Raw genomic sequence first — 27,728 nt, forward strand, 5'->3', positions numbered from 1 at the left:
ACCGACAACCCCTTACTGATATATACTTTGCAACATCCCCAGGACATACCGCTGCACGTGGCCATGATCTCGCACATCCTGATCGCCTGGGACCGCATGCGCTGGCTGAACGATCCGCTCAAGGGCCGCCTGCCGGGATTCGTCTGCTGCTGCGCCACCTGGCTGACCGGCATGGTGATTGCCCTGCCCTACCCCATCTACACCATCTACGTGGAGCTGGGGGTGAGTACTCGCCGGAGCACTTGTTACTTTATTAAAAATCAGCGCGCACAACCTGGTTGCCAGGGCCGATCAAAGCGAAGCGCACTAGACCGGAAAAGCGGCGCGGAATCTTCCATATGCCTCTGCCATATGAGCACCGGGTGACAGATTCCCGGGAATCGAGGCCTGGGACCACTCACCTGGCTGCCTGGCCGGCTGTATCTGGTATCTGGGAATCCTGCTGACAGCCACGGCCTGTATGCCTGCCCTCGGCCGGTCGAAAAGTGGGCCCCTGCTACCGGCCCAAGTCCGTTAACGTCGCCTGTCAACGGGCCCTCCGCCTGCATTTTGCTGCCAAAATATTTGGCCACATCGACTTGACTTGCCCCCCTGCGCCCTCTCAAGTTCGACCACAACAGCAACAAGAGACATAAATATTTATGGGCCATAAAGTGTTGCAACTTCCAGAACCACTGCCCCACCTCGCCACCCAGCGGGTGTGGTCCATGGGCATGGCGTGGGTCCCCAGCCCCTGGGCTGGCATTGTGTCAAATCATCACTTGCATATATGTATGGCATTCCCCGTCCCGGGCTGCATATTTTGTGAGCTGAATATTCCAAAGTGGGCGAGGAATGCCAGAGAAGCCACCGTCCAAAATCATGCAAAAAATTCGTGTTTTTAGATAGCTGCATTCACTTTGTAAATATTTAGTTCAGAACTGCACGAGCAAATGAGGCTTTATAAATTCAGTGGCTTATTTGCCGAATAATAAATTCATTCACTAGTATATTTCAACCAAGAATAAATGAGGTTTTATAATTTCAGCAGTTTTTTTTAGGTAATAATAAATAAAATTAAAATAACCAATATCGACTAGGATTCAGGGAATATAACACTTTAAGTCCCCTTTACCTAAAATAAAATGTGAAATTAACGAATTATTAATTAATAAATAAATAAAATTACAATAACCAATATCGACTAGGATTCAGGGAATGTAACACTTTAAGTCGCCTTTCACCTAAAATAAAATGTGAAATGAACGAAATGTTTTATACCATAAATTTCCATTCAATCTCCAATCTCCAGACATCGACTCCTTCATTATAACATTTAGAAGTCAAGCTCTTTAGGTTGCAAAGTCCCTCTCGACACTCGTTTCACGTGTGCCGTGAATTATTAAGTACTATTGTGCTTATTTATGGGTGTGAATTCGTTCCATTAGGCCGATCGCGTCTGCAAACTGTTACCCGTATCTTTGGCCCCCAGGAGCTGACACACATTCCCGAGCCGATTTTTGTGTAATTTATTTGGCAATTCACTGACCACAGGACCTGTCACTGCGGGTGGGGCAACAAGTGGAGCCCTGCCCTGGGTAATCCTCGCGAGGACCTGGCTTCCCGGCCTGCCCACATACTGGGACTCGAGCTGCCCTGGGCCCGGTCGCCTGTCAATAATTTCATTAATTCAATATTTGCGTATAATTTGATGGCTCCTCTCCAAGGCAACTCTCCCCTGGAAACTCCCCGGCGAAGCGGGGCTTATTATATCGAAGGGGGTCGCCTGTTTGTCTGTCTCCGCCGACACGCCCCTCGGCCCCGCCCCTGTGTTTGCGGCAATTTATGAATATTTTAGCATTCTATTACGACGACACACACTCGGGGGGGAGTGGGTCCTCGTCTGGCCCGAACACGGGTGTATAAACAATTCCATGTGGACTCTGATTGCCAATTCACAATTTGGCAAACTGCTCCGCAATCCTCCGCCTCGAAGCCGTTCCTTCGTTTAATAAGCAAAAGTTTGCCATAGTTGCAGCCCAGGAAAATCCGAACCCATCCCCACGCAGCAGCCAAAAGTCAAACACTAAAATGAATTGCTCCGCCGACCAGGTTCAGATGAGTTCAGTTGGGCTCGGACCGCTGGTCCTGGCCCTCCTGGTCCCTACTTTCCGATGGGTCGCCCCGATTTTCGGATTTTCAGGTGCGGGTAATAAGCGATTTCATAACTGGCCAGCGAAAAGTTTTCCGTTTGTTTTTGTGTTTGGCCTGGAAAAGTGTCAGAAACTTTTTCCACACAAAACAAATTGAAATTTTCCATATTTCTACGCATGCCCCTCGTGTCTGCGGCTACCTGGCAGCGGCTTCCCTTTGTGCGGCGGCAAATTGATTTTTTAAGTTGTCCCCAAACAAATAGCTATGGAAAATACAGAAATTCGGAGATCCCTTTACCTCCGTCAAGTTGGAGGTCCTGTCGCCTGCTCCTGCTGCCCACGGGCACGATAAGGAGCGGGTGGGTCACTTTGCACTCCCACTTTTCCCGCTCCCATGTCCAGATAATCCGAGTCGTTTTACTATTAGTTGATTTGTGCCCCATGACGAGAGATTTTCGAGCTCAATGAGCTGAGAATGCTATTCATAATATTCATCTGGTGCTACGGTTTTTATTTAGGTTTGTATTTTTGTGAGAATCCGTTTATTTTCTACCAGAAGAAATAGTAAAAATGCAAAACATTGTTTTTAAATCAATATTGTTTTGAAAAAGGTAGTTTTATTTTGTGGCTTGATAATTTGGATCCATCTAGGATTTATATTCTTCTATAAAGGGAGCTATTCTCTAAGGTATAATGTACAATCAGACTAATAACAACAGATATCTGATGCAAAACTGAACCTGGTCAACAGAGTAATGGGTATCTTGTCGTAGAAACCCACTTGTTTTTGTTTTGGGTACACAATTCCAATGTTTCAGCAAACAAAAATGTGTAGTCTAATCCTCTATCAACTGAAACGTATTTTTCGATTTTATTTGAGCTTCCTTGAGTATGTTTACATTTTCGTCATAGATGCTTTATCTTTAAAAACGAAAAAAGTGTGGGCGATGACTTTGGCAACCCCAGGGCGAAAACGTTTAATTCTGTTTTATTTTGGCTGGATAATTCGAGTTCAGGTGAGTTTTGAAGATGAAACCCTGTTCAATGTACCTTGTTAGCCTAAACGACAGAGTCAAAAGTTGTACGCAGTCTCCAATTTATACATGTTATGGAAAGTTAAAGTGGCCACTTGGATTACAACTTGAGAGGCTCTGGGGAACCGAATGACATGGCTTGGCTGCAGTTTAGAGTTGGTACATTTTAAGTTTCTTGTCCCAGCGTTCGTTATATTTTCGAACAGCTTTGCGAGTCCTCCGAGGAACGGGGGACCGGGCGACCGCGAGGGCGTGGGAGCCGGTTGAGTGCCCGGAGTTCCCCTTGAACTGGCTTAAATCGTTGTGTATGCAAAGAACACGCCTTTGTTTCGTAACGCCCCCTCCGCCGGCCCGCTCTGCGGCTACAGTTTATTTATGTTTACTGTTCAGTTGTTGCTCCCCAGCCCGCCGCTGCCCCGCCGCTGCCCCGCTGCGGATATCCGGTTGCCGGCGTTGACTTTGGCACGCGGCGTCTCCTAATCCCCTCCAGCTCCCGCCTCGGCTCCACCGCCCTTTTTGGTATTACCAACAGGACTTGGCCGGATATGCGCCTGCAAAGCGAAAACGAAATTACGCCGAGGGGCTGGGGGCGGAAAATTCGAGTCACTGCGCAAAAGAAACGGCTAAAGTAAACATTATCAAGTCTACAAAGGCGGGCGAGCGGGCGGCAATTGGGCTAGGAGCGGCCAGGAGCGATTGGGATGACACTCTCAATGGAGTCCCTCGACCAAGAGAAGCGATAATGGGCTGGTCGAGATCAAAGTCATCACGGCGGGAAGGCTTTGGCATCCCTCAGTGCTCGAAAACTATTTAGTAATTTGTATGCTTATGATTTAAAAATAAGTTAAAGTATTTTAAAATATATGAATTTACTAGTGGGAAAGTAGGGATACAAGGGCATTCAGGAGTTGGCAAGGCGGCTCGTCCTTCTGCTCTGCGCTTTCTCATTCGCCATTTTATCTGGCGCAAAAAGAAAGAAACTTTAAATACAATCAACTGGCCCCATTTGCCTTGGCTTGGGGCTCGTTGTAACAATTTGTGAAAATTACACATGCACACTCGCCCACACTGGGGCAAAGTGGGAGGGCAGGGCCCCAAATGAGACTTCCGCTTGAAGCGGAAATCAAATGTGTCATGGCCCGGCCGCTCCGAGTCTGCTCCTGCGCCCGCTGCGTACTCATCTTCGGCATTATTGCACATTATGGCCGTAACGTTGTTAGCAGGCAGGCTCCCCATCTGGCCTCCTCACGAGCATTATCCCTTTTCCAGGGATCCGGGCGGGGCTTATTAAATTGCCATTCGCCAGGTCGCAGCGAGCAATGCAAATTGCCCCATTGTCGGTGCAAATTAGTCGATGTGTCCAGGGGTCGACGGGGCAAGGATGGCCGCCATCCCCAGGGGCAACTTCATCCGCTGGCTGCAACTGCCAGCGGGTAATTTCAAAGTTTATCAGCAAATGGAAGCTGCGAGACTGTGGCACATCCAACATCCATCAATCCATCACTTTACACATGTTGCGGCGGCCATCAAGGACGCGGCACTGACCGCAAGCGGAGAAGGTAAAGTGTTCCGAGAACTTTCCACTGCACTTGTAAGACTGCTCTCGCTAAGCCGGCTTGGCTTCTGAAACAAAGTGCTTACATTCTCGGTTGGAGGAAACTCCGCTATTCAAGGAGTTCCAGGTTAATATTAATTAGTTCTAAGTTGCGAGTCTGAAATGCATAAATGTAAGGGGAAATACACGTAAGAGGTATGCAAAGTTTCAGCTAATTTTTAGGGAGAAATTGAAAAGTGTTACAGCGCTTGTATATTCAGAGTTGTCTGGCTCCACGTTGAGCAGGGTCTGCCTGGGCTAAGCGTTCCCCAGGAACCTTCAGGACGTCAGGCCAGCCCCTGCTCCAAGGACCCTCCCCCTTCTGCTTGTTGATTGGCATTTTCAATTATTAAGCAGGCAGACGTAAATTCATTTCCACAGCAATTCACACTGAAAGCGAAGCCAAACACAGTGGGCACAGCGGGAGCAGTGGTGCACCACCCCCCCAAGGACACCTCCCCGGACGGCGCCCAGCACCCACCAAACACCAAACACCACCCACATGTTGGGGCATAAAATTCTTATTGGCGAATCGTGAGATTTGCACTGCAAGTGGCCCAGTCCAAGTTGATTCCCGTTTTCAGTTTCGTTTCGTTTAACGGAATTTTAATGGCCGGCGATGATGTTGCCCATCGACGACTCCTGCCCCTGCCCTGCTCCTGCTGCTGCTGCTGCTCCTGCTCCGCCTTAGCTGTTGCTATTGCAAATAGGTGGCAATGGCCGGGCGGGACCGGCGGAGGAGGAGCCGGAGCCGGACTCTTTTATGCGTGTTGCAATCGCCCGTAAGGCAATCAATTTTTATCACCCCCCCAGGTTCCCGCCAAGGAGCAACAGCTGGCGTGGCAACTAATGACGTTGATAATGGAGCCGGGGGAGGCAGAAGGGGTACTGGGAGCCGGGAGCCGGGTGCCGGGTGCCGGGGTCTGGGCTTTCGGCAATGGGGTGTCAGGGGTTAACAAATGGCAAACGACTTTGACAAATTCCCAGTGCAGAAAGGTGGCGAGAGCAGCCTTTCGCCTTGCCTCACCCCTGGCTGCCTCTCCGGAGCCAGGTGGGTCGGGGTGGGCCTGGTCGATGTTCCAGCGAATTCCTGGTAAACGTTTTACATATTGTAAAATAACAATATCAACAAATTCAGCGAAAAGACAGCGGCAAAGAGCAGGAAGCAGACACCGAAGTGGAGTCGAGCGAGGGCAGCTAACTAACTTCTGACAAAAATAGTTTAACAAAAAATACTAGTATTTAAGATCGGTCCTAAAAACCTTCAATAAAAAAGGCACATAAAGAGAAGATATGATTATACCATTTTATACCATTTTAATGGTATCCTGTATCGATTCTGGCGACAGATCTTTTGTTTTTGTAAAAATAGCTTTATTGACGTCTTGCTCTAACTCCGATTAGTTTTAATCCCCTATTCTCACCTTTTTTATAAAATTTCAATGGGAAATACAACACATTTTGAATTCAGCATACGAGTATTAAACTGTTCCTAGTGCGCTTTTCCGCAGTATGTTCTTCATTGATTCAAGCAACTAGGAACTCCTTGGGCGACCCTAGCACCTCACCAACCACCCACCCACGGGGGGATGTCAAATTTCTGCCTGCCTGAGGCCGTGAAATGGCAGCTCAAATTTCGTTATAATATTTATGCGCTCCCTGGCCGAGTGTGCATGTGAGTGGGTGGGTGGGCGGCTGAGTGCCTGCCGCCTGCCGCCTGCCCGGTTGCCAAGAGCGCACTTTAAAGCCCCTCCGGATCCTGAAACTGTTGTGCGGTCGCATCCATCGGCGCGGGTTGTGTTTTCCCGAGTCGCGCGGTCCTGCAAAGGGCTTTTCCCGTTCTCAATGGGCCGGTGGCCCTGTTGACGATGCCACTGTTATTGTGCGGTAAGCAGCTTACGACCCCAAATCACTTGCCGTGGAGTCCGATGGTCCAGGGTCCGTGGTGGGGCCCCTGGACGCCACCCACGGCTCCGCCATCGGGGGCAGCGGATCGAAATTAGACTTCGACAAAGGCAACAAAAGTTTCAAGTGCCAGGCACTCGTAACAAGGTTAGGAGTATGTGTTCTCGGCAATTGCACTCTTATCCCCGGCACATAGTATACACACGAGTATATATTTGCACAAAGTGGATACTTTCTGCTTGCCAGTCGTCGGCCCTCCATTGTTGTTATGCGCATAAGCATAAAATATTAATAACATCGGGTGCAAGTGGCGGGGCAGGGCGGGAAAACTTTGAAAATGGTGAGGCAAGTGCGAATAAACACGCATAGAAATGAAGTGGAATGGGCGCCCTCGAGCATGCGACCCAGTCTTGACTACATTTCCAACTGATTTGCTGATTTTTCCCGGCGGAGGAACGCCACCCAGAGTCATCTCTGGCCAATCTGAGCGGAATCCGCCGATCGGACAGCGGTTTCCCCACCCCACCACCTCCGCCATTCCCATTTTCACGCTTTCCACTTCGTTTGCATTTTCCTCTGTCACTTAAGACAAACGAAAAAATAAAACGAGGGACCTGTGGCGGTGGGGCGAATCAAACCAAAGCCTGGACTCTGCCTACATCTTGTGGCCGTGCACTGGGGGAAATCGGGGGTTGGACTATGATTTCTTGACAATTTGGAATGAGCTTTGTAATTTTATACTTTACCATTTGAATTTGTAGTAGTACGAAATTATCATAATTTTTGTACAATTTAGAATGAGCTTTTTTTGAGCGTTAGTGGGAGCTTCTGTTTCACTTTTCATTTTCCCTCCAACACTTCAATTTTTAAACAGTAAAGTGAGTTGTAGTCTCCCTTTGATATGTAGAATTAATATAATTTTCGAACAATTTAGAATGGGTTTGGTCAAGTTGATCAACATTTTTATACAACTTAGAATGAGGTTTTCAGCATTAGTGGGACACTTGGACTCTTAAGCGGTACAGTAAGTTGTAGTCTCTCTAAAACAGGCTTAGGATAGGATCAAAGAATATATTTGCACGGATTTGGGTGGGATTTCTTATTTCAGTGTTCCTACAGCGCCGCCTTCTTGTGTGTTGTGTGTGTAAGCCCCTGCTTCTGTGTGTTTTTGTGCACTTTACGACTTTAATTATGTAAGTACATAATTGTGTTATTATCGTAAGCTCGCAGAGCGCAACACATGCCGGGACAGGGTCCGTGTTCGGGTATCGGTCTGGGTCTGGGTCTGGGTCCAGGTCCCGGGTCCCTGTCCATGTCCTTCTCCGCCTCCGCCTTCGTCTCCGGGTCGTGATCCGGCGTGGCCCCTCAATGTGTGTGTTTGCTGTGACCTCGTCTGGCCGCTTGGCCAGCATTTTACGGCCATTAAGTCCGGCAGTGTCTTTTCGGGGCCCACGGCCCCTTTATTCTTTTTCCGCACCCTGCTGCCCAACTGGCCCGGCTTGCCCGGCTTACCCGGCTTACCCTCCGCAGAGGAGGCTCCTAACCTTTGGGCTCTGCGCCCCACTGTTTACATTATAATCTCCCCGTCAGACCCGAAACCATTTTGTCTGTTCATTGTTTTCTTATTATTTAAATTACGAAATTCTGCTTTTAATTATGCATTGTTTCTTCCGCTCCTGCTGCCCGGGCTTTCCGCCATCCATTAGGAGCAATTTTCCGAAAATTTGAAACTCCGATTATTGGCAACCTTCGCCTGGCGCCGCTTCAAACTCAATTCCACCCGCCACTCTCCCGCCTTTCTCCCCAATTATTTTCTTTTAATTAAGACGCGAGCGTGTGTTTCGATTCAATTATCGCTCTGATAAATATATTCAAATATTGCCAACGTCTGAGGCTGACAAACCGGGGGTTTTCTCGATTTTTCCATTGCTTTGTTTCACTTTCCCTCCGCACTCGCAGTGCTTTCTTCTGCGTGGGTAACTGGGAGCCAAGGACATCGGATTTCAAAGGAAACGTTCCAATCGAACGAGGGGCAAACAAACTTGCCCAACAGGTGGAATCGAGGGGCAGGGGCCGGGCTCCAAGGCTACCGAATAGTTCCAGACGGATGTGCCCGGATCAATATCCATCTCCATTTCGATCCAGAACTCTCCTCCCCCGCCTTTCCCGCTTGTAAATTATTATTAAGTGCTTTTCATTTCCAGCTCGCCATCATCCAATAACCAGGAACAGGAACAGAACCAGAACCAGAACCAGAACCGGGTCTAAAAAGCTGTCCCGAAACCCTGTGTTTGCCTTGACTTGAGGGGCAATCCGTCAAAGTCAAAACTGCGACAGTGGAAATGATAATACTTCTGCAGCCACCGTCGGCTGCAATTTGTTTGGGGCAGGAGTCTGCGGAATGTGGCCCGCCTGCTGGCAGGGCGGAAATAAATTGTTATTAATGTGCTTGCCTGTGGCCCTGCCGCTGGTTACCGGGAATCCGAAGGCGAGTCCGCATCCCCATTCCCATTTCCCATCCGCAACGCCCATCTCCGACTTGTCTGCAGTCGATAAATTATTTGGCAACGCGCGCCAAATTGTAAATATCTTTATGCGGGGGCCAAAGCCCCAGTAATGCCAGCCAGTTTGATGGGCCGGCCACTTGTTGGATGCCGGAGCGACTCCATCATCGGCCTCCTCCAGCCATAAAGTGTTTACGGCCAGCGCTCAAATTGATTTGTGCCCAGCACGAATCAAATCAATTGCATTAGGCGACTCCAGAGGTAATCATAACTGCGGATGGGGGCGGGCCAGGGATCCTTTGGCTTCCTTTGCCGCCCATAAAGCGGAAACCGTAACAGCCAGCGAGGCAGGAGATGACGAGCACTGGCGAAGGATGTCCATAAAAAGCGGCCACCACCAACCACCAACCACCAGGCACCGCCCGTTGGCAGGAGGACTCCGTATCCAGCGGGAACCGCCAAGGCCACCCACCCATTTGCCCGTGCCGGGAATCCTTCGCAAGACGCCCCCAGGACTCGTTAAATTGCGTGCAGCATCCGCCGACCCTCCTCTTTCCCTCTCAGCGGTTGGCCGCAGCCGTGCACAGCAAGAAAAACAGCACTGCTTCGCCGCGGCCCAGCTTCGAGCTCATTAAGAAGTTTTCCGATTACCATAACTGAAAAATATTGACAAAAATCATCTCCTCCCGTCCATTGGCCTTCAATAATTAAACTATAATTTATACTTTTTGAGAACCACCAAGAAAAAACTACTTTATATGCCTATGTAAGTGAGGGAGCTCTGTAAACTTGGAATTCCAATGAGGAGTAACGTCGTGAGCTTCTTAGGCTAAGGTCCCAAAACTAATACTTCCATAACTCGAACTTTCCCTTCTCGAAGTCTTTTTATGTTGAAAAAGTTATAATATATAGAAGTCAAACTGAAATTCTTCGTTGAAACTAGATAACTTTGAGATCATTGGGATAATATTGTATCATTAAAACTGATGAACTTGGGAAGACATATAAAAGACTATATAAAATACCCAAATAAACAGAGGATCTCAGAAAACTTGGAATTCTCATTGAGAATATCATGACGTGATTTTTATACTATTAGGATCATGATAAATAGTATGGCCTATGTTCTTATTTTCTTTCTTATCATATATTTGATCTGTAGTGCCTAGATTATATAGTATATATATATATAGTATATATATTGGAAGCCTGTTATAAAAAGTTCATGTTAACTATGAAAGTGACTGCATAAAATACGCTCCTTTGTTCCCTTACAAGTCCTGACTTGAAGGGTGCCTCCAGATACCCATGTCAAAAATAACTCCGACCTACTGAGGTGGGCGAACTAAGGAGCTCTTTTTTTGCCAGTGAACCCACCTCCCCGCTCCCAGTCCCCGCCCCTTTGGTGACTCTTGTCGTTTATTTGCATTTTACTGTGCGCAGTGGGCAAAGTATTCAAAACAGATTTGTTGGCCAGATTGTACAGCGCTAACAGTTCATTACCCAAATGACTGTGGGCCAGGAGGAGCGAGCGCGGCGCGATGCGATGCGATGCGATTTGGTTGAAAAGGTTTCATTACAATTTCGGGCACTCGCCGAATGGAAAACTTTTCCTCCGCAGACTCCGCCCCGCGGCCACCCCGGCTGTGCTGTAGTTTGAGATTTGATTTAAAAGTTGGGGCCAAGTTTTAACCGCCTTGCAGGGGGGAGGCGATGGGCGGTAGGCGGTGGGCGGTGGGCGTCGCCTGCCGTCGAGGGGATCGCAAACTTTTTAATAATTATTCATACAAAATCATTTACGAGTGCCCTGCTCCTCGACTGCCTCCATATGTGTGGAGCACACACTTGCATTTGTATTTGAAAGGGGGGAAGAGCGGCAGAAAATAAGGAAACTTTGCCCCGAGTTCCGGAGTTTGTTGGCCGGCTCTTCTGGCGGAATAATTATGCACCACATAATGTGGCCCCGTCCGCAGCGCGCTCTTTGAGTCGCACCTGGCCGGTTGACCGATGATTCGCATGATTGATGAGGCCCAATCCGCAGGCCAGGCCCGCCGATCCGCCAGTGGAGCCCACTCAGGGATGTCCTGAGATGCGCCGCCCGCCCACCTGAGATACGCACCTGCCACCCTGCGGAGCAGTTTAATGAGAAAATACTTGGGAAGCGGCCATAAATTCATTTCCGCCCTTTGTTTAATTTCCTTCGCCATCCGAAAACTTTTCGCCACGCGCGATTTCATATGTAATTACAATTACGATGTAATCTCTGCTGCTCCTCGGAGGAATGGCATGTGGCTGTGGCTGTGGCTGTGGCTGTGGACCCACCTGCCCGGGTCAGGGTCACGGCCGAGGTCGCTCTGTGGCGCGAGGGTTGCCTGTGTTACGCACACCTGACACTGGGCTGGCGAATCGGCGGACAATTAAAGCTTTTCGCCAGGCAATCGATGGCCCAGACATCAAAGAACACTGTTTACCCGCGTCTGCGGACCTGCCCAGCTGAGCCCTCGGTCCCCGGCCCACCACCAACGCGGCGCTGTAATTATAAAATCGATGGAAATAGTTTCCCAATACTACCTGGCGGTTCGAAATGCCAGTCAATGAACTCTGCCGAGTGCTCTGCTAGCCCCGATTTTAAAAATGTAAAACGATTGTTGGCCAAACGGCTCCTTCAAAGACCGAAAACCCGAATCAATTATTTAGGCGATACTTGAGTTGGATTGGGGGTATTATGCTGCTGTCTTCAGTTCTTTGCTGACAACTGGGACAGCAATCTAGAACAAGCCAGGAACCACGTCAAAGAGGCTAGCTCCATTATAGCTTTGCCATTTTATAGTAATGATATTATTTCGAACAAAAAATACCTCTGCAGATCGTAAGAATGCGATTTAGAATGTGACTAAAATAAGAGTAACATTAGGTATTTAACAGCGAATTACAAGCAAATCTCTTATAGATATAACATTTTTTCCTATCACCATGATAGCAGGGGATTGTTCGCCAGTCGCCAGGTAATACGATTTGCAAGGATACATTTGGCTTATTTTCAAGCTGCTCAACCGTGCCAATTGAAGCTATAGAATAAAGTCCTCTAATCAGAAAGATCATAAAGAATTATGAGGTAGTAGCTCTTACACTGAAAGAAATATCTTAAAAGCAGCATAAGTTTGCTGATTTGATCCAATTATTCCTATGGAATCTATCTATTTTATGACCATTGCGAGTGTTTCAAATCGCAGACTGTAAACTGGGCTTGCCAACGGCATTGAAAAAGGCGAGCATGGCAAGAAGCCACTATATAGGGTATAACGAGTTATTTACGTTACTGCTTTAAAAACTTCTGATTAAAACTTTATCACCCTCTCCTAGAGGGCGGTGAAAAAATGAAAGTTCATTCTTAGCCCTTTGTGTGTTATTATAAAGGGAGAAAAAATCATTTTAAATAATTAAAAGTTGTATTCAACAACCTGGTCCTTAAAATATTACGTATACGACATGTACTGGCTGTCATATGTGTCGTATACGCAATACAACTACTCAAAAAAAATACCGAAATGTTTTTTGTTTGGAAAACGAATGTAATTTGGAAAGGTGGCAAACGAATTCGAGAAATAAAACCAATTCAGGGCCAACCCCTATATGAAAATAATATATTGGCTAAGGGGAAGAGTGCGCATATGTTATAAACTTTGAAACCAATTCTCGTTTCTTTTAAAAAAATCATTTTACAATATAACCTTAAATCAGACCTCCGAGTCATTTTCAACAGACTTATAACGCTATGGATTAGTATTTAAAATGGTGTTTTGTGTTTCCTTGCAGGACTACATGCCGCAGCTGTCGGGGATCGGATTGTGCGTGGTCAACCTGATGGACGACATGCAGGAGTACACCCGCGGGCTCTTCCTGCTCATGTGAGTGCCCGCCGCGGCCGGGAAGTCCTTGCCGGCCCTCTGACCTCCGTTTCGATTCACAGGTACTGCGGCCCGGCCATCCTGCTGTCCTACCTGTACATCCGCACCTCGCAGGAGCTGCGCCCGCCCGACGGCCCCTTCGCCGTGATGATGTACGAGCACCGCGCGGATGTGCGGATCCGCCAGAGGTGAGCATCGCCGTGATTAAGCTGAAATATTAGGCCGGCCATCAGCCTGCTAATTGGGCTGATTAATTCGGTGATTTGCCAATCAGAGCGGGCTGTCCGAGTAACCCGATTCGCAATCACTCAGCCCGCGGAGGACCAGCCCCTTGGCCACCGCTAATGAGCCGTCGTCCTTCTGGCGGCTGCTCTCTAACGAGTTCCAATTTCTTGAGTCACTTTCGCAGCCTCCCCTGCTGCACTAAAAGGGTGGGGAGAAACTTTGCTCCTCCCCTGCATTACTTTGAGACGCTACAGCACTTTGAACACTTCAAATTGCTTACTAGAGTCTTTTGAGTTTATAAATTTGTAAGAAAAAACAAAAAACATTATACATTTAGAGCAAATCAGATTTTAGGAACGCATGTAGAAAGAGGTCATGTATTGGAAAAACGTTTTAGGACAGAATTCAATTCCAAAAATGATTGATTGCATCAACAAAAGTTAGAAGTAAATGAATAGAACGGATGGAAAAGGGTTTTCAGCTTGGCTTAGATTTTCCAGCTTTTTGTGGACATTGTTTCATAATTATAGAGTTCTGGAGTAGTGATTAGTGGTGATCGTTGGATACAAGCGAACTTAGATTGAAAATAAATCATTTTCATAAATTTATAAATATATTTCTGTTTTTTTAAATTATCACTTAACAAGAAAGAAAACTAGCTTATGATTGCCAAAGTTTATGTACCCCTGAGGCTAAAACTACATCATGGTTTAAAAATCCAAAGTGTGTTTTCTAAATACATTTTAGGTTTGGCCATGGTAGCTTTATTACTTTTTCGTTTAATTTTCATATCATTCAATTCGTAATTCTGAAATCTTAAAAAGCTAGAATGCTTGTTAATCCAGTTTATTCTTTCATCTTTCCCATGGGAGCCTTAGGACACAGTTGTCCTTGTCTGCAGTTGAAAAAACCTTTTGGGGATGTTTATGTACCTAGACGGACATGACTTCATCTTCTAGTGATGCTGATAGTATTAGTACATATTTATGGAGTCGGAAATGACTCAAAAAATCACCTATATAGAGGGAAATATTTAAGCACATTGTTCTTGAATTGAGAACAATCGTTCTTAAAAACTGCGTAAGTACTTTTTGACATTAATGCGAGAGTTTATTTAATACTTTTTGATATGTATACACCACTGACTGGACTAAAAGCTTACTTGCTCAGATAAACAGACCAATTGAACTTGATTTAAGCACATTGATAATATTTTTAACTCCAAAAATGTCGCTTTATCCTTAAGAACATTTTTAACTTAGATGAGAACGTCAGATTTCTCTCCGTGTACGAACTTCGAACAGTAGTTTTTAAACCACAATCAACATATTTTATCCTGTCAAACTAAATGGACTTCCCCGCAGGAACTCCTCCACATCTTCGGTGGAGCCCCGGCAGCTGAGCGGCGGGGGCGTGGCCGGGCTGAGCAACGGGGGCGGCAGCTCCGCCCGCTCCTACGACCTGTACAGCGCCGAGCTGGACGTCCACCGGGAGAAGCGGAAGCAGCGCAACTTCGGCAGCATGGCCGCCACCCAGGTGGTCTGCATGTGCCCCCTGATGATCCTGCGCTTCGCCAGGCTCTCGCTGGAGGAGACCTACGAGAACGCGAAGCACTTCGACTTCACCTACCTGATGTTCGTGTGGGTGGCCTTCCTGCCCACGGTCATCTTTCCGTGCATCTATGCCTCGCAGATATTGCCCAGGTGAGCGAGCAGGCCTCTTTACATCCCCACAATCAGCCCATAAGACAGCCCATTCCCTATGTTCCTATGTTTTGGTTTTCCCCATCCGCAGAGATGAACAGGAGCGTCTGAGGGGCTACTTCCGTCTCTCCTCCAGGCGCAAGCAGAAAGCTCAGCGCCGCAGCGATGCTGGCGGTGGATCCGCGATGGGGGGCAGTTCCCGCGAGAATTCCATAGAGAAGGACGCCACCTTGGGCACGACCAGTGCTCACCACGCCTCGGAGCCGCACAAGCAGTCGTCGAAGCTGCGCCACGAACGGGAGGTGCGTCTGCCGGGGCACGGATCGTCGGGAGGCGGAGACCGCTACACTGGAGCACCCTACCGCCAGGGCAAGGACCGGGACAGGGAGAGGGACAGGGATAGGGAGAGGGAACGAGATAGGGACAGGGATAGGGAGCGCGAACGGCAGAGGGCGGGCGGTCGGGGAGCGGGCGATGCCGGGGTGGTCAACAACCTGGGCAAGGACGTGCGCGGCAAGAAGCACGACGTCAAGATCAACATTATCTCGGATGGCGTTGGGCATGGCGGCTCCAGCCATGCCCATCCCGGCCACCGCAAGCAGTCTGGCAGCAACAGCAGCAGCAACAACAACGGCCGGAGTCGCCCCAATCCCAGCCAGCGGCATGGCGGCAAGCTGGCCGCCGACTGCCTGTCCAACGTGACCGCCTCCACCTTTTGCAACGGCAGCGGCAGCGTCAACGCCAGCGGAACCGGAAATGGTCTGGGAAGCGTTTTGATCCCCGACGACAGCAGCACCAGCAACTACGGCGACGGCGAGGAGAGCTCGGTGGTCAGCAGCATGATGGTGCCGCCGCAGCGCTGGCCAGGATCGGGGGGCGGGGTGCTGCGCCACAAGGACGTGTCCTTCAGCGAGTGCAGCAGCACCTTCTCGTCGAGCACCCTGGAGCGCGACCTGGAAATCATGGACCAGCTGGAGCGGGAGCGTAGCATGGACATCCAGGAGATGCTGCAGCGCGAGCGGGAGCGGGACAAGGTGCGCCGCCAGCTGCCGGACATCGAGAAGTTGTATGCGCAGCGTTCCCCCAAAGGCAAGCGAGGCGAGGCGGCTGGAGCGGGGGCCGGAACCGGTAGTGGGGCGGGACTGGCGCTCGTCATGCCCGGCAGCGACCCGCTGAGCAGCCTCTCGCAGTCCCAGTCCCTCTCCACGGAGTACAGCCTGTGCTCCACCTTGGAGACCACCGGTGGCGGCGGTGGAGGAGGAGGTGTGTCCGTTGGCCACGAGGATGTGCTGCAGCACCACCTGGAGGAGGTGGAAGAGGAGGTGGTGCCGCCGGACTTCTACGACAGCTACACGCCCGGCGGCTCCCAGAACCTGCCGCCCAATGCTGGCGGCGTGCCGGTGGCCTCCGCCGTAGTTCCCGCCTACCAGTACCAGTACAGTCGCAGCCGGCTGAGCCGGAAGAGCTCCGGCTCCGGCTCGAGCCACCATCACCATGGCCATCATCATGGCCAGCATGGCGGCGGGGGCGTTGGGGGCGTGGCCGGTGGACGCGGCTCCAAACGGGACAGCTTCAATTCGCTGAACGGCACGGACCTGATCGCCGGCGCCTTCTGCGAACTGGATCCCACGCAACCGCTGAACAAGATGGCCGTGATCGAGGGCCGGATGCGCCGGAGCAGTCCGCGCAACGCCAGCTTCAGCTCCGGATCCGGCGTGTCCGGGCGCAGCTCGATGAAGTCCTCGTCGCGGGACTACGACTACGGCCACGGCTCCTCCTCGCACTCGGCGCATCCGGAGCTGGACTTCAGGGAGAACATCTTCGCAGAGCTGTAAGATGTGGATGCGCTTGAACGTGGAGCGGATGTGGGATGAGGATGTGTCAGGGATGGCAGGGATGGCGAAGGGAAACGAAAAGCTTTACGGTTACGGATTTGCCAGGAGTTGTGCAGCCCAGGAGCTATGTGTTTAAGTAGGACAATTGCAGGAGCTGTATTTTTTTTGTAGGGTACGGGTGGGGTTTTTTAGCAAAGGCAGTTGCTCATCAGAGGACAGACAGTCAGTGGACTACGAATACTTGTAAGGACTCCAGACCTACGGAGACAGATACATTTACACCTAAATGCATAAGATATACCACAAATATATAGACCGAGTTATTGGAATACTTCGCCCAACTGGTTGTTGACTAGTGTTTGTTGACTGTTGCGACCGCAGAGTGGAGGTCGCGGATCACAGATCACGGATGGCAGGTGACAGATGACAGATGACAGTGTTTAGGGATCACAGATCGCAGTTTAGAGATCGGAGTTTGCAGAGAAGTGAAAACTGTGCCAAGGAACGGAGGGGAGCTCTCCCACAAAGCATATATGTCTTTTAAGTGTTGCTAACTTTGAGGGGCAGGGAGGTTCCGGTGTTTTAAACTTTCCCAAGCTACATACATACATATATGGATATATACAATACGATATATACACTAGACATATGCTAAGACATATTGAATATTACCAATCAAATGCAAAGTTTATTGAATGTTAAATCAAAGTCAAATACGAGATACAAATCGGAATAAACCATTAAAGTTATAGCTGTAAGTCAGGGCAATTCTTCTGAGCCCCAAAGAATTGCGCCCACACCCACACAACCACACACTAACACAAACCTCAATTCGTTGGGCCAGACCCGATCCTGCCCAGAAACACAGACCCATATACTATCCCCTATTTGTGCAAGTGTCCGTGCGTGTGTCTAGCGATAAGTTCATTTTTCTGTGCCGCTCCGCTGGCTATTTGTTGTGGTGGTTCGGTGGCTCAGTGGCTCGGTGGCTCGGCGGTGCGGTGGTGCGCCGGCGCTGCCTCGGTGTGAGCAAAACTAATAAAAACAAATTTTATGTGAGTTGAACACACAAAAGCAAATCTCTCATTGACAGCGTTTTATTTGGGAGTTGTCCATCAGTGGATGCCATTAAATCCCTTTTTAGCTCAGCCCCCGGGACCCAAGGTGGGCCTGCACGCAGAGAAAACTGGGTCCGGTAAGGGTTTTGTTTAAAAAAGTCAGGCAAACCCAGCATATATATATAGCATAAATGTTCATAAAATGTTGCCGTGCCTTTTTTGAATTTATCCCATTTAGCCTACTTAGGATCGACAGCGGAAAAGGAACATCCACAGTGATTCTCTTTGGTTTGCCTATCCATTTTCATCATGATTTTAACATTGTGATTAATATTATTTCCCAATTATAGTTATTAGTTTTGAGTTTGATAATACGAATTGAAAGTAATCTTTATTCCTGAGCGAAACAAATAAAAATCTAAAATAATGATTTCAAAAAAGAACCCATAGTGATCAAGGTCCCTGGTATAAGCCTCTAGTATTTAGGACCATACATATATTTTTTCTTCATCTTAAAATAAACAAGAAAACGGTGGAATATATAAAGTGGTTCTTACTTCATTGCTTTAGTATAGCGCTATTATCAAAATACGGTTTGCCAAATGTATATATACTTGACCTGCATGGATGCTCTTTCCTCAGTGTGGCCCTTGGCACCCTGCCTTTCGGGTCCTGGCGTGGCGCGCACCTCAATAAAATCCGTGCAAGTGCGGAGCTGGGCCCCGAAAATAATACGCGCCTGCGGGGAGCAGGTCGCCCGGGGGATTGGACTGAACTAGGAATAGGGTCAGTGCGCGAGTTCAAAAGTTCAGCGCGGGCCACTGACTCAGCCCCAGCCTCCGGTTTTGGTCTCGGTCTCGGTTTCGGTTGCCGTGCCCTCGCGTTTCGGCTGCGTCGTCGTCCACCCGTGACCTGACCCAGTAAAATGATTAAGTGGCGTTATTTAGCAGCTGGCTGGATTTACTTGACTGGCGAGCCCCACTTCCGCCGGTTTGTCTCCATTTGTGCTCATCTCTTTTCGGGTGCCCTGCTTTTTGCATAATTTGCGCTGTTTATTTTGATGTCCTGGTGGGCAATCGTAAAACGACAAGCATTTCATTCGGAAAAGTCAACTTTAATGGCGGCAAGCGCCCGCCTCGCAGTGGTGGCCCACACAGATACAGATAGGGCTTGGGAGTGGGCCACTCCGCCGAGGAGGATAAGGACGAGCCCCGAGGAATGCAGCCAGGCCGAAAGCAGAAGTTATGGCTATTGCCCCGGGGGCATTAAGCACGCAGCTCGCTCTGGGTCACTTTATGGGACTAGTGCCGGCGGACAACTTTCAATCGTGTGAAATGCGCTTTCAATTACACGCCGGGCAATGAAATGCGCAAATAAATTTATGGCGATCACGTATCACGCATACGCAACGGTGGCAGGTAGCAGCTTAAGCGACCATTACCACTAACCAGGTCTCCGCCGCTTTCATAACCGATGCCCCGCCGGCGGGCCAAATCTCTTTGGGCCATCAAAACTGCATTCCAATTGAGCCGATTCCTGGCCTTAACCCCGCTTCCGCATCTCGCCGCCTCGCTGGCTTCCCTACACAGTGAGAAATGTCGCTGTATATGCCGGATCCTTCACCGGACCCATTAGCCCCCCCTGGTTGATGGAACTTTGGGGCCCAGTTAAACTAAACTTTTGGCCGATTTGATGATGGTGGTGGGGCTCCTCCCCCACTTTCGCCCTGTGTATCTGCCGGTGCGAGTTTCGCTTTCGGGTATCTCAGGCATTCCCGGCACGTTCCTATAAACAACGTTTTATGCCGGTGTTTATGTTTAGTTGCCGTGCGCCCAGCGGGGGCGGATTGTTATGTAAGTGCCAAAGAGCATATTCAATTTGAATTGGAATTGGAATCGCCATCTACATGTCTCCCTTGTTGTTATTGCCTATTCCATATTCCGCGCGCGGACAGAAAAGTTTAAAGAAAGTTATCCACGCAAAAAGTGAAACAAAACAATGAGGGAAAATTAAAATAAAATTGAAATGGAAATTATGGAATATTATAATAATGGACGAATGCGTGGGGGGAGTGCCGCAGGTATTTAATAAAAACTTTAGGTAAGTGGGGGCTGGTTTTAATTACACAGGAAAAGAGCATTAATGCTTAATATTTTAAAATAAGAACTATTCTAGTATACATTTTCTAGATAACAGTGTCAGCTTTTAAGAGACAAGTAAATTGTATGCCTTTGAGTAAAAATAAGGTATCATACTGCACTTTTAAAAATATCTCTTTTCGGTCAATAAGAAAGTATAAGTATTAGTATACTAGTATATTCTATTTTGTATATATTTTGCAGGGGTAGATATTACAGAAAAAGGTGTGAGATTGATAAAAGGGTTCCTAAAAATGTTTATCAGACAAGACACAATTGTAATATTACAATGGTTTACATTATAGGCAGCATTGCATACATACCATAAGCCCTTTCCAGAATTCGTGCCACACTTTTTGGTCAACTTATTCCTCGTTTTTGCCAAAAAAAAGGGGGACGGCAGCCGGCAGAGGAGAGAGCGGCAGCCGTCGGAAGGCGGTATAAAACCCGCGGACAGTCGGCGGGCGCTGCACAGTCAACCATCGACGTTCGCGAGTCGCGTCCGCCTAGCTGATAACGATCCACCGCGCGCTTCCCAGTGCCCAGTTCCCAGTTCCACGAACTCAACGGGAGACGGAGTCCCAGTCCCAGACATCCATTAGCTGCAGCACCTAAATCATGTTCGCAGTGGCCTTGACGATGGCGGCCTTGGTGTTGGCCGGCCAGCAGGAGGTCTGCCGGGCGCAGGTGTCCATCCACACGGACGCCAACACGAACTCGTACAGCCTGAAGACTCCCGGACTGCAGCAGACCTTCACCCGGTACTACGGAGGAGCGGCCAAGACGCCGCCGCAGGTGGAGCAGCCGCAGCAGCAGCAGCCGGAGCAGGAACAGGTGGTGAGTGCTGTCCAGTGCTGCGGAGCACTAAGAAGATTACACCCACAAAGAACAGCTACCGTTTGATAGCTGCGTGGTTACCACGCCAATGATTAATAATAACACCAACCGAAAATTCCCTAAGCTAGTATTCAATACTTTTTTACACCTTACTCGTGGAGTGATCTCGCATACAATAAGAGCTAGAGACTTGGGAGGAAGCCTTCAGATTCTAGGGGTCCCTGTGCATCGTTTGTTTTTTATGCTATTATTATTGTATCTATCTAAACTCTGAGAATCGTACCAATCGCATTATTTATTATTAGTTATTATTTCGCATGTGGTACCGCTACCCTCCGCTTGGGGGTGTAGCGCTCGCGTCGGATGCGTTTGACAAGCTCTAGAAATGACCTAGAAGTTCATTTTAAATGCTAGTTAAAACAGATTAACAGATATCTGATAGCCAATGCCTTCCTACTGGGAAATCAAAAACTTATTTGGATTTATTAGCCAGTTTTATTTTCGTTTATGTCCTTAAAATTGATTCAATAAAGCAAGGTTTGGAGAAAACAAACTTTTTAAAATAAACTTTTTCACATAACCTAGTTATTGCAATTAAAAAAAAAACAAGAAAGGAAGTTAACTTCGGCAAGACGAAGTTTGTATACCCTTGCAGTTATAAGAAATAATCAACTTTAGTAAATAATTTACTTTCCGATCGTTCCTATGACAGCAATATGACTAATCGTCCGATTTTGATAAAATTTAATTCGAAATTCAGAAATAATTAAAAAATGTTATTTCCAAGCTAAGAAGGTTATATGTTAAAAACACCGAAGATATAATTTTTTAAAAATTTTTCCCCGATAGTTCCTATGGGAGATATAAGATATAGTTGTCCGATCCGGCTGGTTCCGACTTATATACTACCTGCAATAGAAAGAAGACTTTTGGGAAAGTTTTAGCCCGATAGCTTTAAAACTGAGAGACTAGTTTGCGTAGAAACGGACGGACAGTCGGACGGACAGACGGACATGGCTACATGACATGGTTCCAAATGATTAGGAACAAACGGACAGAAGGAGATCAAGCCTGCTGGTTATAATGACCAAGAAGAAATATTCTTCTTCAAATCGAAACCCAACTTAACCAGACTTATCGCAAGCAATATAGAAAACAATTCGTTGGGGTTGCACATTCGCCAGCAGCTAGTTTACGGTCAATTTTATTTTAATCAAGTTACGTTCACATCAAATATCAGTCAACTGCACCACCTGTAAATATCAAAGAGTCATCCTCTCAACGCATGCCGCCCATGGGCATCTCTATGGCCTCGCCAATAAATGAACTGCCCTCTAAGGCCTGGCCCGGAATCTCCATACTATTCGGTTCATTTAATCCACTGCCCATGTCAAACACCTGCTGCACTTGACCCACGGCCATCATCACGCCAGAGCCAATGTCCTGAGGATGAACAGAGATCATTAATCTTTGAAGTTCATCAATCGCGCTCCGATATTACCTGAGGCCTCGCGGTGGCAGTGCCCAAGAAAAGCAGACACAGACTCAGGATCAGAATGTTCGCTGTCATCTCGTACTAGCTCCACTTGCAAATAACTACTGTCCGAACAGTAAACCAGCTATTTAAGCAACAACTTTCGGTCTAGTGCGCAACAAATTAATGTGGGATCGTGTTCTCTGGTCCAGATACAAGATATTTTCATTCATTTTGCGATAACACAGATCGCATTCAGTTGGCATGCGAGGCGTTTAATTCAGGCAGTTAAGATAGCGGCCAACAGCAACCACTTTTCAGAGCAAGCCCTGACTCGTATAAGCGACTTCACCAAATAATATTTAGATATTTTCCCTGAAACCCACATCATCTTTGGGACAGACCTACGACATCTTCAGGAAGCGCCACTCAATCTTATTGCTAGGCGAAACCAATAAAAAGCTTGATGATTTTAGATTGCCTTTAAATTTATATGTAGGTTTCTGTTCATAGTCTGTCGCGTCTTTTAATAACGCATTTGACGTAGTGAAAAATACAACCCATATGCATTAGAGGATGCTTTTTTATAAATGTTTTAAAATTTGAATTTGTTTACCTAAATTCAGTTCCCCACATTGAATGCATTGTGAATAATTGTATCGAAAATAATGTAATTCTTTAGAATCGCTATTAATATTAATATTAATAAAAAACATTTTTCAAAAATACCACAAATTAGGAACGAAAACTAAGTATGGACATTCAGTATAATATATTCAAATCCAAACGATTTTTGTCCTTGTAAACTGCTTATGGTTTGGTTTTAAAACCAACCGTTTTAAAAACCATCGGAGGTCTTTATATCAGTTCGCAAGGCTTTTTTTGCAATTTGGTTACCGCAGTTTCTAGTTGTCAGAGAAGACCTCGTTGGCTGCGTCGGGATCGGTGGTAAACAGATTCTTCAGCTCCTCGAAGTAGTTCTTGAAGGAGTCCACCATCGAGTGCCAGGCCTGGGTTATGTTCTGGCCAAACTCCCGGGCCGCCTCGCCGATCCGCTTGTCCAGCCTCGGATCGTCCGGGTAAACCAAGTGGGGTCGCACATCGTCGTACTCGTTGGAATAGTCCACGTAGAGCTCGTCCGACCACGCGAGGCTCACCAGGGCAAGGGTCAGGGCCACAATTAGTGGGACAGAGAAGCTGGATCCGGAAGTCATTTGGCCAACTGTTGTGGCCAGCCGCTTGAATGCGCCTTTTGTACTCGGCCTTTCAGTCCCATCAGATTTCGGCCAGACACGGAAATGTCCGGGGCATGTCGAGATGCATCTCGATTCGGCCGGAAATGCTACTGGCCGCCGGCTCATCATGACTCGGCTTGTTTCCGTATCTCCCATCTGGACAGCTTGTAATTGCCGTGCCGTGGTGACCCCAAAGGGCCCAGCCTCGGATTACTTTCGATCGCATGGCTCAGATTTGGCGGATGGCTTTTGATTTTATTGCTTTTGCCTGAGGAATCACTTTCAATCAAAGGGAAAAGGGCTGGGTGGCCCTTTCGAGGAGCTTAAGAAATTGTCGGGGTCACCAATTAACATTTGTAGGTCAACGGAAGTTGGTTATGGCCTTAAAAGTACTTTTTTTGATCACCTTTGTAGAGAATCTTTAAAATAGGTCAAAACAGGTTAATTGTTTTAATATAAAAACATTATAGGAATGCAAATTTAAAATGTGGTTCAGATAGGTTTAGTTATTGGTTCTTAGATTTTAACAATGTTAAAGAACACAATATTAACGACCATAACAATCGAAAACTTTGGCGGATTTACGTCTTCAAATACTACTTTAATTATTATACTTTGTTTTGGTATCTGACACATTTTTTATAACCACTTCGGAATACCCTTGAAGTCTATAGGAATCAAAATATGACTAAGGTAACCTACTAGGTTTTGTTATTCCAATGGCAGCTATAGGATGTAAGCACCCCATCGCATAAATGATTGTCTATTGTAAAATTTTTAACATTTTTATAGTTAAGACATACCCGATCTTAACTATAATAGCTTTAAGTTGCATCACGCCTGACTGATGGAATAATACCAAATATAATACAACTCACGCTACCAGCCAATTACCCGACAAATATGAAAGGCTATGCCATGTAAAAACTTACATGAAATGCCTCGCTTAATCCATATCCCATAATTTACTTAGGTGCCGACCATCCCCCGAATACATTTGATGCGATATTGCCTCCGGTTTCCATTTGATTTTATTGCGCTTATTAATAAACAAAAAAAAATACACTTTACGGGGGTCGGGGACGGGGGATCTTCAGCCCGCAGAGCTGGCCGAGTCGGAGATTTTCTGGCGCACCTGCTGCACCACATCCGAGACGTTGTCCATGAACGATAGCCACATGGTCTTGATTCTGTCGCCCAGTCCCAAGGGATCCGATCCGCCCATGGGTGTCATTTCCTGGCCCGTTGGCGCCTGGCGGCGCCGGCGCTGGAACTTCTTCTTGCCAGTGGTCTTGGGACCCACGCGGGACCGCGAGGCGTTGTTGGCGGCCCGCTTCCTGGCTCGCTTCCGCCTGGCCTCCACATCGTCGTCGGCGGACGCCGCTGTGGTGGCGGCAGTGCCCATTTTCCAGAAGCACGGCGCCCGCTTGTGGCGGTGCAGGCTCCTCCTCCTCCGCCTCCGTCGGCGGTCCTCCTCGGACGAGTCGGGCGCCATCGGGCGGATGGCATCCCCGTAGCCCACGGCCGTCTTCGAGTGCACGGACATCAGGGGATTGTCGAAGTTGAGGTCCTTGTTTATGGCGGCGCCGCTCTGCACGGCCTCCGCTATGTTCCCGGCCAGACTCATGGCGCCCAGGCTCAGGCTCTCGAACGGATTCTGGGGCTCCGGCCTGGCCGCGATCCGGGCCAGACTCAGCGCCACCACGAGAAGTCCCAGTGGTCGGCGGCTCATCGTTCTCACTGTGAGGCGACGGCATTGCAGTCGGGCCTTTTAAGCCAGCACCAAATCGCGTGATCCCCTCCGACTCAATTCGATGTGATTCCGATTCCAATTCCGATTCCATTGCGGGGCCCATGGCCAGTTGAGATCGCAGCAGGCTTCCGGTTTGCCACCTGACGGGTGACAGGTGTCAGGGGCCCGGCCGGGCTATCGGGCCCAGTCTCACTTGCTCGCTTAGTCGGTTCAGTTCGGTTCGTTTTACTACACTTTCGCTCTCGACTTCGTATAAAATTGATTCAAAATCGTAAATTGAAATTAGCTCCTTTGGCCTCGAGTTTCTCGATCTCTAGCACACCTTCAGTGCGATACCACGACCACCCAGAAAGCGAAAGATGAGGACCACGAAGGCTCGCGTTGGCAATGGCAACCGTCTGGTTTGCAGCGAAGGACACTGGGGCAAGGAGCGCCATGGTGGCCATGGTGGTCATGGTGGCCATGGTGCACTCCTGAAGGACCACGGGCGTGGCCATTCATCCGTAAGTGAGGTCTTCATAGTGGGAATACCTTTCACACGGGGGCAGTGAGGTAATGGCAGATTTGCTGGCAACAAATATATTGTTAATGATTACTTACTGTTAAGTCTTAGTTCAAATAAACAGCCCGTCGTAAGACACTTCCCAGTTATTTAACTAGTTTGTGCTATATAAACGTTTTGAAAGAGTACCACGGACTAGCCTCTAGCTAACTTTTTTCAAAAGGCCAGCCTTTTCCAGAACGAAGGCCCAATTTCCAATGTCATGTCAACTTTTGTCGTGGAGTTAATTTGTATAGTTGTATTTAACAAAGAGATTGCACACACTTCCATAAAGAAGAGCAATTTGTTTTCGAACAATTAACTTTTTTAATTTTACTGACAATAAACATTTCATTTAATTATGTTCGTTATTATTATTCATTTCATATTTATAGGTTATTAATTAGTTTTTATTCACTATTTTAAAATCTTTTTTAGTACAATAAAAATTCAAAAAATATATTTTTAAGCCCTTGTTCTTGTTTGGGCTTCTTTCTATTCTGATCCACTTTTGTGATAAATCCTCTTCCTTTCCAGCAAAATCCCGCCCAATTCGGTGGATTCTCGCCATCGGGACAACAGTATCCGGCCGTATACTCGCAGTCCGGACTCCGGGGCGGTGGCAAGCTCAAGGCCACGCCCGTCTCCCTGCTGCAGCAGCAGCAACAGCAGCTCCTGGCGCAGCAGCAGCAACTCCTGGCCGCCTCGTCGCCGCAGGCAGCTGGACCGGGATTAGGGGCGGGCGTCGCAGGAGGCGTGGTCAACATGCCCAGCTACGCGGACCAGATGCACGCCGCCTTCCTGGACTACCAGCGCCAGCGGGCGGAGTTCGAGCAGCAGCAGCAGCACCTGCTCCAGAAGCTCTACCACTACTATCCCGATGTTTCCGGAGCGCAGATCCAGCCGCAGGCGCAGCCCCAGTCGCAGTCCCAGCCGCCCGCCGACGGCGGAGCAGTGGGCGTGGCACCGCAGACCGCGGGCGGCCGCTTCGTCTACCGCCGGCCGCAGTTCAGCAGCAACGGCCTGCAGCCCCAGAGCCTGGGCTCCGGCTCCGTTCTGCCCGGCGGTCCAGGCGGTCCAGGCGGCTCGGGAGTCGCAGGCTCAGGACCCCTGCGCACCGCGGGCGGCGGCGCCGGCGCCGGCGACTTCTACTCCACGCAGCAGCACCTGGGCTTCATGCAGCAGCAGCAGCAGGACGTGCTCCGCGACCAGCAGCAGTCGGTGGCCCAGCAGTTCGCCACCAGCCAGCTGGCGCCCACCACCCGCCAGAGCTACGGCATGGCCGTGCCCATGTCCTCCGTGCTGGGCTCCCCCTCGTACCAGCAGTCGCCGGACGTCTCCCACGTGAGCTTCTCGAGCGGCAACCTCAACTACAGCTTCTGAGAGGATTCGGACTTCCGTAGCTAGTATTTCCATATATTTCGAGCACCTAAGTTTTTTTTTTTTCATATTTTTTTTGCGTAAATTTTCGTAGTAATTGATAAGAGGAATTGTGTAGGGCAAGCAAGAATAAATTCTGTGAGTGATGATACTGGCATTTGTTTGAGGGGTTCGGCGGGCTAAGGGTTCTTCAAAGGGAGAGTATACTTGAAGGCTTAACAGCAGAACATGTGCTCGAAAAATGCCATGATGCAGATGGGGTTTCGTGAGGTTAACACAACACTGGCAGACCGATATTTAGCCGATTTAATGGCCTTTTTGTAGATGTATCACGACTAATGATGGTACTTAAATGAACGGTTTGTATTTATCTGAGTTCATCCATAACAAGCCAACGTGCTCACGTGCAATTAATGTTTTAGTGTTCTTTTGAACGTAATTGCGTGCTGCCATTGAGTCTGTTTACAGAGTT

General features: G+C 48.3%; 4 protein-coding genes across 6 annotated transcripts in view; 2 read left to right on the plus strand and 2 right to left on the minus strand.

Moving 5' to 3' along the window:
* The window catches only part of LOC108035795 (uncharacterized), a 43,172-nt gene extending 25,253 nt beyond the window's left edge, over nucleotides 1-17,919 (plus strand). For both annotated transcript variants that reach the window (XM_017111535.2, XM_017111536.2), the window contains exons 3-7: nucleotides 43-222; nucleotides 12,986-13,077; nucleotides 13,140-13,265; nucleotides 14,667-15,005; nucleotides 15,097-17,919. In XM_017111535.2, coding sequence (XP_016967024.1) covers nucleotides 43-222; nucleotides 12,986-13,077; nucleotides 13,140-13,265; nucleotides 14,667-15,005; nucleotides 15,097-16,840 — 2,481 coding nt within the window. In that variant the 3' untranslated portion in view covers nucleotides 16,841-17,919. The remainder of the gene's footprint in view (nucleotides 1-42; nucleotides 223-12,985; nucleotides 13,078-13,139; nucleotides 13,266-14,666; nucleotides 15,006-15,096) is intronic.
* Nucleotides 17,920-20,522: 2,603 nt separating this feature from the next.
* LOC108035796 (transcriptional activator MN1) lies at nucleotides 20,523-27,407 on the plus strand. 2 transcript variants are annotated; one of them, XM_017111538.3, is made up of 2 exons: nucleotides 20,523-20,873; nucleotides 26,414-27,407. In XM_017111538.3, exons 1-2 carry the CDS (start codon nucleotides 20,655-20,657, stop codon nucleotides 27,257-27,259), a joined length of 1,065 nt encoding a protein of 354 aa, XP_016967027.1. In that variant the 5' UTR covers nucleotides 20,523-20,654; the 3' UTR covers nucleotides 27,260-27,407. The 2 variants fall into 2 exon arrangements, with proteins under 2 accessions (XP_016967027.1, XP_043949366.1); XM_044093431.2 differs by lacking the exon at nucleotides 20,523-20,873 and adding an exon at nucleotides 25,509-25,838.
* Nucleotides 23,002-23,587, minus strand: LOC108035798 (uncharacterized). Its single transcript, XM_017111540.3, has one exon. It carries the CDS (start codon nucleotides 23,559-23,561, stop codon nucleotides 23,253-23,255), a length of 309 nt encoding a protein of 102 aa, XP_016967029.1. The 5' UTR covers nucleotides 23,562-23,587; the 3' UTR covers nucleotides 23,002-23,252.
* Nucleotides 24,596-25,338, minus strand: LOC108035797 (uncharacterized). Its single transcript, XM_017111539.3, has one exon. The coding sequence runs from the start codon at nucleotides 25,312-25,314 to the stop codon at nucleotides 24,676-24,678; it is 639 nt and encodes a 212-aa protein (XP_016967028.1). The 5' UTR covers nucleotides 25,315-25,338; the 3' UTR covers nucleotides 24,596-24,675.
* Nucleotides 27,408-27,728: the final 321 nt, after the last annotated feature.

This window comes from Drosophila biarmipes, chromosome X, assembly GCF_025231255.1.
Source record: "Drosophila biarmipes strain raj3 chromosome X, RU_DBia_V1.1, whole genome shotgun sequence".
In the NCBI taxonomy this organism is placed as follows: domain Eukaryota; kingdom Metazoa; phylum Arthropoda; class Insecta; order Diptera; family Drosophilidae; genus Drosophila; species Drosophila biarmipes.